The sequence below is a fragment of the Oryzias melastigma genome, linkage group LG13 (genome assembly GCF_002922805.2).
Source record: "Oryzias melastigma strain HK-1 linkage group LG13, ASM292280v2, whole genome shotgun sequence".
In the NCBI taxonomy this organism is placed as follows: domain Eukaryota; kingdom Metazoa; phylum Chordata; class Actinopteri; order Beloniformes; family Adrianichthyidae; genus Oryzias; species Oryzias melastigma.
Window position 1 is genome coordinate 16327707 of NC_050524.1, and position 10365 is coordinate 16338071.

General features: G+C 36.2%; 1 protein-coding gene and 1 long non-coding RNA gene across 2 annotated transcripts; one reads left to right on the top strand and one right to left on the bottom strand.

Annotated features, from left to right (window-relative positions):
- Positions 1–264: 264 nt before the first annotated feature.
- On the bottom strand, positions 265–8340 carry tmprss13a (transmembrane serine protease 13a). Its single transcript, XM_024276545.2, has 13 exons — positions 8115–8340; positions 6668–6803; positions 6475–6582; positions 5167–5328; positions 4656–4782; positions 3385–3480; positions 3261–3304; positions 2736–2898; positions 2376–2548; positions 1975–2064; positions 1044–1186; positions 813–965; positions 265–713 (listed from the first exon to the last, which is right to left on the bottom strand). The coding sequence occupies exons 1-13, from the start codon at positions 8127–8129 to the stop codon at positions 699–701; spliced, it is 1425 nt and encodes a 474-aa protein (XP_024132313.1). The 5' UTR covers positions 8130–8340; the 3' UTR covers positions 265–698.
- A 755-nt stretch (positions 8341–9095) lies between these two features.
- LOC112149026 lies at positions 9096–9569 on the top strand. The gene is made up of 2 exons (XR_002919726.2): positions 9096–9297; positions 9382–9569. It is a non-coding gene; the product is annotated as an uncharacterized LOC112149026 (long non-coding RNA).
- The last annotated feature ends 796 nt before the right edge of the window (positions 9570–10365 follow it).

The following is a 10365-nucleotide window of genomic DNA, read 5'->3' on the forward strand; positions in this document are numbered from 1 at the left end:
ATGTTAGCTTGGGCTTGTGAGGTGCTATAAATTTAGCAGGAGAGGGTGTAAACAAAGGGTTGATGGGAAATAAGCTCTGGCTAGTTTCTCCGCCAACAGTTCCACCCACAACTCAGAGGTGGATTTCTGATAGCTTCTCCTGCTCTGCAGAAAATGTGTCGTAGAAAACAAAACAGAATACATAATCATAATTAAAAGACCACTAGAAATGATTTTACTAAAGAAAATATATAATTTGAGTGGGACTTTAAATAAAAAAAAAAACAGTGTTCATAGATTGTTTATTCAGAAAAAAAACATATATATATTTTTATTGTTGTTAAATAAACACGTCATCAGTGAAGTGAATTATCCCAGAGAAAATACACCAAATCATTCAATTTTGGAAGAATATTCAGATTCAGAGGATCACAGTTGATTGTGTATTACTTCAACAAGGTTAGTCAGCTTTTAATCAGCAAATTGATCGTTTAAGGTAAAGTGCAATATTTGAATGAATACAAATAATCACCATTATGTTTTGTATATTCAAAATCATATTTATGCTTTAACTTGTGCAAATTGTCAATTGTGTAAGGACAAATTGATATTTTCCTGAGTGCAACAGACTGAATCCATTCTTCTGTGCATTCTGCTGTCATGCAATGACAATCCAGATGTCTGTTAAAAAGTTAAGCATCGCTGGGCTCAGGGTGACATTATGGCATAGCGTTCTGCAAAACAAATGAGAAAGGAGGTTAATGTCGGCACATAACTTGCATCATTAAACTAGATTTTTTACAATTTAGTGAACATTTTGCATCTAGATTTACCTTCATTTCGGCGTAGATCCAAGGTAAGAGGCTGTTGACGTTTGTGTACACACCAGGCTTGTTTTCTCTACCACAGCCAGCCCCCCAGCTGGTGAGGCCCACCACGTGCCAGTGATCACCTACCTGGCACACCAGCGGACCTCCACTGTCACCCTGGAATGTTCGAGTGAGAATAATGTAACGTTTTTTAGATTTATTACTGTAAAATGTCAGATGAAAACAGCTGCTCACCTGACAAGAATCTTTGCCTCCGCTCAGGTTTCCAGCACAGAGCATGTTGTCGGTCACTGCACCTCCATACACTGCACGACTGTTGCACACATCATTGCTGATGATGTCCACATTCACTTCCATTAGGTTAGTGGAAACAGCACCTTCATGAGCAAAAATAAAGTACGTTTGGTCACAAATATGTCCTCAGTGATCATTTTCAATGTCAATGTCCTGGTGAAATTTTTCAGTGTCATCACATATTCAATAAAACAAGCCTCTGAATTGTAAAATATTCCAAAATAAAGTTGAGACAGCTAAACTTTGCAACACCTTTTATCCTTTTAATTTCAATGTGACCTTAAATATATAAATTGTTTACTAACGTCATTTGAGAAATTGTCTCAACACCATATTTAATAGGGTTTGAGACATTTCTGTCTGTTTTAGGGTACGATATCTCTATTTTCTTGAAAGAAAATAAAATGTAAAAAACACACTTAAAGTCCCCCTCTGATGAAAATCATGGTTTTTTTTTTTTAACATGTATGTGTGGAAAATATATATATAAGTTCGGTCCAAGAAGCTTTTCACTTCCTTATCTGAGCTGACATCCGGCGCAAAACGATACGGCTGGACGTTACCAATATTGTTTGAGGTTTATATGTAGCAGCGGTGAAGATTTATGCTCGCAGAACAGAGCTATCATCGTATCATAGGGATCAGGGACGGAGTTGCTCATTTCAGCCCCAAAAGCCACGCCCCCTCAGAGGTAATTTTAGAAACAGAGGCTTCAGATAAACATGAAAATTTGCTTTTTAAGACATTTAGGTTGTGAGATTTTGGTTAAAAACTTCATAATCATAATTAAAACACTACTGAGAACGTTTTTTTTCTTTTTTACGTAAAAAAAATTGTCACATGTAAAAACAGAGTGTGTACTTGAACTCACCAGAACCTTCAGAAGTGGTGCCAAAACCTGTGGTCCAACAGCTGGTTGTCGGAAATTCAGAAAGTGGCAGGCAAGCTGGTTGAACGTTATCTGGGGATGATTGAAATTATTATGTTTTTATAAACTCAACTTCAGTCTTGCATTGAATTCGGTCTACACAAAAACACAGGGGAGAGCTTATAAAACTATTTCTTACAGGACTGTTAGCTTTTACATCTGTAATTGCATGTGAAATCGCTCTACATCATAAAACTTTACATTCTGAATTGTTCTTATTCTAACAATAATGTCTGCCATATGAAATAATTCACTACATTTTATTCAATTAAACATTCATGAATACAATTTTGCTTTTCTTCACCTTGACATATACTAGGTGAATTTCTTTTTAAAGTACTTACCACTGAGAGTAACTGGTGATGTGAGTTGGATTAGAGCTATGTCTTGATCGTTAGTTTTGCTGTCGTAATTGTTGTTGAGAATGATTTTCTTAACCGAGTAAGGAGAAGGAAGCTGGTTCAAAGACACGGTTCCACCATACACTTTCCAGTAGCTTGGAGTGGTACCCATAGAGCTGCAACAGCGACAAGAACAAATTAAAGTATAGCTACTACTCAGTCATGTTTTTTCTCACAACAAAAAACTGTCACATGTTTAAGTTTTGTATTGATTGCACTTGTAAACTTCATGTTACGTTTACATCGGTTGGATGAAAAACCCTGCAGTACATGTCATAGTAAGTTGTGATTGTACGCTGTTACCTTGGGAAGCAGTGGGCTGCTGTCAAGACAAACTCAGATGAGATCAGGACCGCCCCACAAACATGGGATCCTCTGTAGTGCAGTGATAACTGCCATGGCCACTGTCCTGCCTTAGCTATGGTGCCCCCAATAATCCTGGATGTGGAAGACCGCTTACCACAATCTGGGAATGAGGGGCGTCACATCAAACAGCAATAAAAACAAACATTAGTTAGCTGAGTGGGTCTCAATAAATGGCAACGACAAAGGAAGCGTTTAAATACTTAGGGTTCTGATGGCACTTTAATGTTGAAAATTCAATATGCGTATAAAAACACCAGCATCAATGGCTTTGATAGATGGTTTCATTCACTGACTTAATGCAAGCAATGTTACGTTGTCTAATACCCAATCTTTTTCAAACACCATTATCAGCTAGCCCAGTATTATCATGAAAACCAATCAAATTAATTCATATTTAGAAGGCAAATGAGATAGAAGTACTGTGTAAAAATAAAAATCTGTATATGATAGTAAGATCCTTACCAATACAATTCAGGGAAACAATTTGTGAATTTGGGCAGGAAGAACTGTGGAACACATACAAAAAAAAGTTAGAGGGAAACATAACTTACAGTATGTGCACACAATTAATTAACAGATTTCATACCTAACATTGACCCGACTCTGGATAGGTGAAGATGATTGGTTGTTCAATTCTAAAGCGTTAGAATTCTCTGAAGAAACTGGCTTGCTGTCAAAAGACCTGGAAACAGAAAGAACCACCATTCAGACAACAGATAAGCTCAAACAGTGTTTCATCACATGTTTGAATCACTAGGTCTTTAAATCTATATCAAACTGAGACACGTAAAAAATCAGTTTAACCCTAGACATCCAGGGGTAGTAAATAAGAACTAGTTTGTGGATTTGTTTCAGGTGGAACATATATTTTTTCTCATTCTTACAGGTTGCCAAAATTCTGAGTTTGGCCAAATGGCTCAGAAGACCAAACGACCAAGAAGGCCCCACTTCTCACTAGAGTACAGTCCACCCACTAATCCAAAAGTCCTTGTTCAAAAATTTTACTGTCTGCAACTCAAGTTCTAATCTAGTATTCAAAGATTTTGTGGTTCAAGATAGCACCTAAAATTGTGAGTACATTTGAGATATAGGTATATAAATCACGATATTTTGTTTGGTGATACTTGTATCGATATAAAATGCTGACAAGACAATATTTAATTAATAAGACATGTACTACTTAATTTTTACTTGGCATGGGTTCCGACCTGTGCCATGTTCTTGCTAGTATCATATAAAAATCCAGATTGCGGTGCTTCGTAGCGGCTCAGATCAGAACAGTTGTAGCTGTGCGGGACATGCACGGAGCCTCCATCAAAAGGCTCTTGACAAAGTGGGCCAAAGTTCTGCTGAACTTCACAGCTATAGATGCTAGTTCAGTGACCTGATGGATCAAAGCAATGTGTATCATACTCTGAAAAAAGGCCAACGTTGTGGTGATTAGCGGTGAAATCCGTGTTTACTTCAGCGTGTGAGAAAATGGAGCTGCAGCGCTGCAGTGCAGACTATCATGCACATACATCCCGTCATCACACTGAAAAGTTTCTGGAAAAAATTGGCTAACATTCAGGCTCCTGAACCGTTTAAAAGCTAGATTTAGCTATGAAAAAAAGGGAAATATTGCTCTGGTACAGTCTTGGGATTATATCGTGATACGTATCGTGAGACATGTATCGTATCGCCAGACTCTTGCCAACTCATAAATATTCTATATTCTTATTATTCTTGAGCAATAGACAGTACAAAATATCTTTAGCTCCACAAAATCTGTAGTTGTCAAAAAAACTCTCCATGATAAGATGAATCCATCATTTTTTAAAGCTCTTATTTTGGAATCTGATTTTGTGAGCGATTTACCCAAGGAATCCGATCTGTCTGCAGACCTCATCTGCATTTTTCTTGGACCAGCCATCGTAACACACTGGTAAAAAGGCAGTGTTTTGTACTGTCTTGACCAGCAGCCTGTTGTCGGTACCAAACTTCACTGAAATGACAAACAGTGAGACAGACTTAGAGTGCCTTTTTATTAGTGACAAGCAAAGATATAAAATATTAGCTTAGAATAAAAGACAGCTTTATTTTATTTTTGCTCAGGTTACATTACACATAAAAAAACTAACAAGATAAAATTTGTAATTCAAGTACTCAACTCCATTTATTTCCCAATATGTTATTTGTAGATTTTTTTTTTACAGGGAAACTGATGCTTTAATTGTAAGTGAATGCTGTATTGTCAGAATAATTCAAAAATTACAAAAAGGAAGCTTGCAATTTTTAATCTTGAAATGAAATCCTTTTCCCACTTCTTTTGGAATAAATCATTTGGTAATAATTCTGACAAGAACTGGAGCTGTATGTGTGCACTTACCACATTTAGTTTCATCAGAGCCCAGTTCACAGTCATCTATGCCGTCACACTGGACAGTAGTGTTGGGGCAGTTGTCACTCACTGACACAGATGGATTGTCCGGCGGTTTATATTTGTCATCTTCATGGTGAGAACTTTCTTCTGATCTTGTACCATAATAAACTGTTGGTAAGTAGGTAACAATGGTAAATAAATAGTGGAAAGTGATGTTAAAAGATTTTACAGTAGTGTGATGTAGTCAACATGAATTTATGTACATAAGTAAAATATTCTAGTTAATGTATTTATTTTCGGTGTAACTAAGTGGTTTATAGTTACTCCAAAGTATAGTTGATTTTAATATATTTTTGTAATAACTCGCTCATTGTATGTTCAGTAACTGCAGTGTTATTACATACAAATCACCAAAAATCAAATTATTCTTGACAGCCAGTCCAAAATACTTTAACATAAGAAAATAAATGTTCCAAACTATGTTGTTTTTATTTATGGTTTCACTTTAACATTTTAAATGTATTCAGACCAGGAAAGTCTGTTTGTCTGGACTGAATTTGTTTAATTTGGTCCAGATCAAGCCTGAATCTTGTGCTTGGTCTTTAATCAGAGTGTCTATCAGTCATGCGAAGACACCAAATTTTAGAAATTTGAATTTTTTCAACACGTCATCTATATTGTGTGCCAGTTTTGAAATGACTTGCACAACGTTGTTTAAATAGCTCTATTTTTATGTAAATTCCTGTGATTTTTGTGGAGATAGTTCTATTTTAATCACGTCCTGACAACTTTAAAACTAGAAGGTGAGGTAATTCCATTCATGTTTTTATTTTAAGATGACCTTATTATCTAATTCTTGAGTTCAGAATTTAGCCAAAGCAACTGCGGAGTTCCAGGACATTTTGAGACAAAATAAAAAGGCTTGCTATGGAGTAAAATACCAGTCAATAATAAATAAAAATAACAATAATCATACCAATACCAATTTAAAAAAATGTTTTTAGGTTATCATACAGAAGACAAAATAAATAAATTGCATAAAATAAATAAATAAATTAAAACATTAAAAACTCACAGTGCACAGGTCACTACAAAAATTGCTACCACAATCTGACCCCAAAAGTAAAACACACCTTAATCTTTATAGAATGCATAGAGTTTTGGAATGACTTCCTTCAATACCATCAAAAGTATTAAAAACGCTATTTTCAATATGAAACCTTGGAATATTAAGAAGTGTGGTCCAAAGCTCAGACATATTTAACTCAAAATGTAAATGAACCAAAGTGTGAATTTTGTGAATCAAAACTGCACCTCCAAGCCAGATGCCAGCTCCCAGCAGAATGAGCACCACCGCAGCTGCAATCCACGCCTTGTAACACTGTGGATTATTCTCGCAACCGTTCTTCTTCGTTTTGGGAGCTGAATGGGAAGAGAAAGTGGCAACATGAAGTACAACATCCTTCAAGTGTTATCAAAAACTAAGAAAGACGGAGGTACAACTCACGTATAGACTCCAGTATTACTTGTTGGCCAACAACAGGTGGTGGATACTGGGGAATGTAGCGTGGGTGGTTCAGCCCATCGTAAGGCTTATAGGGGGGCTGACTATTGATAGAGTCGTAAGGAGGAGGGGGTGATTCCTTAAAAAAAAAGCTAAATATTAATGGTTGGACTACTTTTTCTATTTTTGTACCGCATGATTATATCAAACAATAGAACAACTTCTAAACAAAAGAAGCAACTCACATGCTTGTTTATAAAAACTTACAATATAATGTGTTTTTTTTATCTAAAAGCAGCATGTTTATTATTTTCCAGATTGTTTTGGCAGGCTTAAAGGTTCACAAATTCACTATTGGTGTTTCCTGGCAACAGTATTTAAAGAGCTTTGCTTTAATGTCACTTCCTCATGTCCTTTCCTATTCCTCACACTGAAAAAACACCGGAGACAGCGGTATCTGAAAAAAATGCCAGCCAAGAATTAGATTAGTTTGTCCTCTATGCTGATGTTCGCTGTCAGGTTGCGTATTATGTGCACTTGATAATAATCTACAGCTTCAGGAGTAAGGAATCACATTTCATTTGGATGGTCGAAACTATAATTACTTAAAGGCAAAACCTTTTTTTCTTGACTGTTTGTCTAATTAAGAAATAAAAAAAATTACTTTGTCGAAGATGTAGAAACTTGAAAAGGGACAAATCATGTTGACTAAGTTGAGCCGGAGCTCTTTAGGAATGTTGTGAATGTATTCAAATATGTGGTCACACTGGCTTGAAAGTCTCATCGCCAGCTTTTATTTACAGAAAGGGAAATGTGATAAAAACAAGTTCATAATCTCTTCTTATTTTTCTTTTCTTATAAACAAAATGATCACATCAACTTAGGCCTTCATAACATTTTACAAAGAACATTTTGTAACATTAGTTTGAAACAAACAAAAGCAGAAGACAATTCTGTAACACAGAATTATGTACCGATCAAGTTTCAAACACACAAAAAAGGTTAAACAAAAGAAGCCACTGGTGTTTATTGTGTTTTCATTGCAGGACATAATTGATTGTATTTACTCTTTTTTTCCCTTACCGTTTCCATGATAACATAGTAAACACCAGAAAATGTCTCTAACATGAGGCATTAAATTGAAAATAAGGGAAAAAAACTAAAGTTAATCTTAAACTTGACAAGAAAATTGACCCTTGACTTTAACAAATAATCAACTTGCTTACTTAGACTTTTAGTTATACAAGTTCATAACCAACAAACTATCAAAGATCCCACCAGAGCAAACATGGGAAAGGGCAGAATGCAACTAATGTCCTAAATAAAAACTTTACAATAACAGGTGAAATCTAACCAGTGTAGGTCAGAGACAAAGAAAACCCTAAAAGAGAGATTTATAAATAAAGAGCAGCCTTTTTTCCGTACAAAATAAATACAAGCTATAGCTTACCTTGCCATACTCCATTTGAATAAGTGCAGGAAGCGAGAGAGCAGGTGGATGACGCCTGTAAAGGTCTGATTGAATTCTGTCGCAGGTAACAGTCAGATCATGGTGGAGTCCAATACTTTTTCTTTCTTTTTCTCTCTGTTTTACTTGACTAAGTTTTAATTTAGCTCCTTAAAAAAACAATCATGGAAGGTGTGCTCTCTCTCCTCCTCCTAATGACATCCCCTTTCACCCTCACATTGTTCTTTATTGCTGAGATCACAGGGCGTGCCAAGAGCACTAGTTCTCCACCTGTTAGACCGGTTTTGCCATTGCTGGAAACTGTTACTAAGGCATCTACCATGTCAGCACTCTAAAGAATTTCTTTGTACATAAAACAAAAAGGCTTTTTTTGGTTGTGACTTGTTTAATACCAAACCACTTTATATTTTTCCTTGAATTTGCATGTGTGTGCTTAAAGAATTAAAGACGGGGTCCGTTAAGAACCAAACTCAATCAATACCAGTCAGTACCAGGTCTCACATTGTTTTTGTGTGGTATGTCATATCTGTGACGTGACTAAGCAAACTATGAAACCTTAAAATAATCGTTTCCAGTCACATGCTACATTTAGGTTCTTTCACATTTTCACAGATCATGTGAACCAGTACATAAGGACTGGACAGGTACAGAACTTTACTGACTGAAAATGAACATCTGTCAGAATCAAGAGACTTCGAATGTTAGTGACTGAAGCAGATGAGGAAAGAGTGAAACTCGTTTAAAAGAAAAAAATGATCAGAAACAGATAAGGGGGGGGGGGGTTAATTTCTCATGCTATGAAAAAATGCAAATTAGTCTTAAAAGTAATGGCATCCAAATTAAGGCAAGAAGGCAAAATCCTAAAGTGCTAAAAAAGAAGCAGACAGTTTTATCAGTTGAATTAGTGACAAAAAGAAAAAAATAATTTTTTTTAACATTTTCTTATTAAAATGATGTGGTTATGTAACCCAGAAGTAAATGTATGGTTTTTTGTTCGTAATGAAATCTCACCAAAATCCTTATTTCCATTTATGGAAAGGTATTTTTGTTTACCTTTTATTGGTTTTGTTTGTACGGGGTTTACTGCCCCCTTCTGGAGATCACGCGAGACTTAAGACGTGATTCACGTCTTGTCTTCAGTTCGCGCCATCTCCCGTTAAAGAAGGTACGGATGATTCTTTTCTCCATGTGTATGTTGTTTTATTTGTGTTTTTGGATATTGAATTTGGACATTTTTGTGACTCTGTAGGAATTAATGTTCTGGAGACCTGCAGTCACGGATTTGTTATTGTCCATTCATGTCAGGTATGTGCAATGATGTCGTGTCCGCGGAGTTCGCGCCATCTCCCGTTAAAGAAGGAATTAATGTTCTGGAGACCTGCAGTCACGGATTTGTTATTGTCCATTCATGTCAGAATAAAACAGAGAGAACCCGAAGACTCGTCATCCTCCTTATTTGAACACAACGCAGAGGAACGGGCGAGGCGTTCAGGACCCAGAGGAACGTGGGAGACGCCCGTTACAGTTACAAGAAATCAATCTTTTTTTCTCATGATGAATTTGTGTTTTTATACTTGTATAGCATCTTTTTTATGCCGTCCTCGAAGGCCCAAAGTGCTTTGCAGTCACAGTCCCATTCACCCATTCAGATAGGATAGTGAAGGTGGCTCCGCTACGAAAATTTATTTGAATTTTATCAGAAAAAATCTGTTTAAATGGCAATGATTTTTTTTAGATTACTAGAAATAGAATTACATGATGCTTGTCAGCTTAAAAAATAAAATAGTGTGGTACACTCAGACCTAACATAGATTTTACCCTTAACTGAGATTGTGAAATAAAATCGTTTGTCATTGTGAAGGTGCTGCATGGTGGCAAGGTGGTTAGCACTCGCCTAACTGGTTTGAATCCTGGCTGGGTTATTTCTGAGTAAAGTTTGAATGTTCTACCCGTGCATGTGGGTTTTCTGCAGGCCAGTGGCGGACTTAGCAGTTTCGGGGCCCCAGGCGAACATTAAAGTTATATTCATTTTTTTTTTTTTACAAACTCTTGCAGGTAAAATGTCAAATGACTTCCTTACTGCTCCACTTTCAGACCTTTATTTATAAAAGTAGGTCGATTGAGAACAATTTATCATTTACAGCGACGACTTGAGTACACATCAGCAATACAATGTTAAGAATCCAAATGTTTTGAGAAGCATTTAAAAGCTGAAATCACATGTGAATGTTAA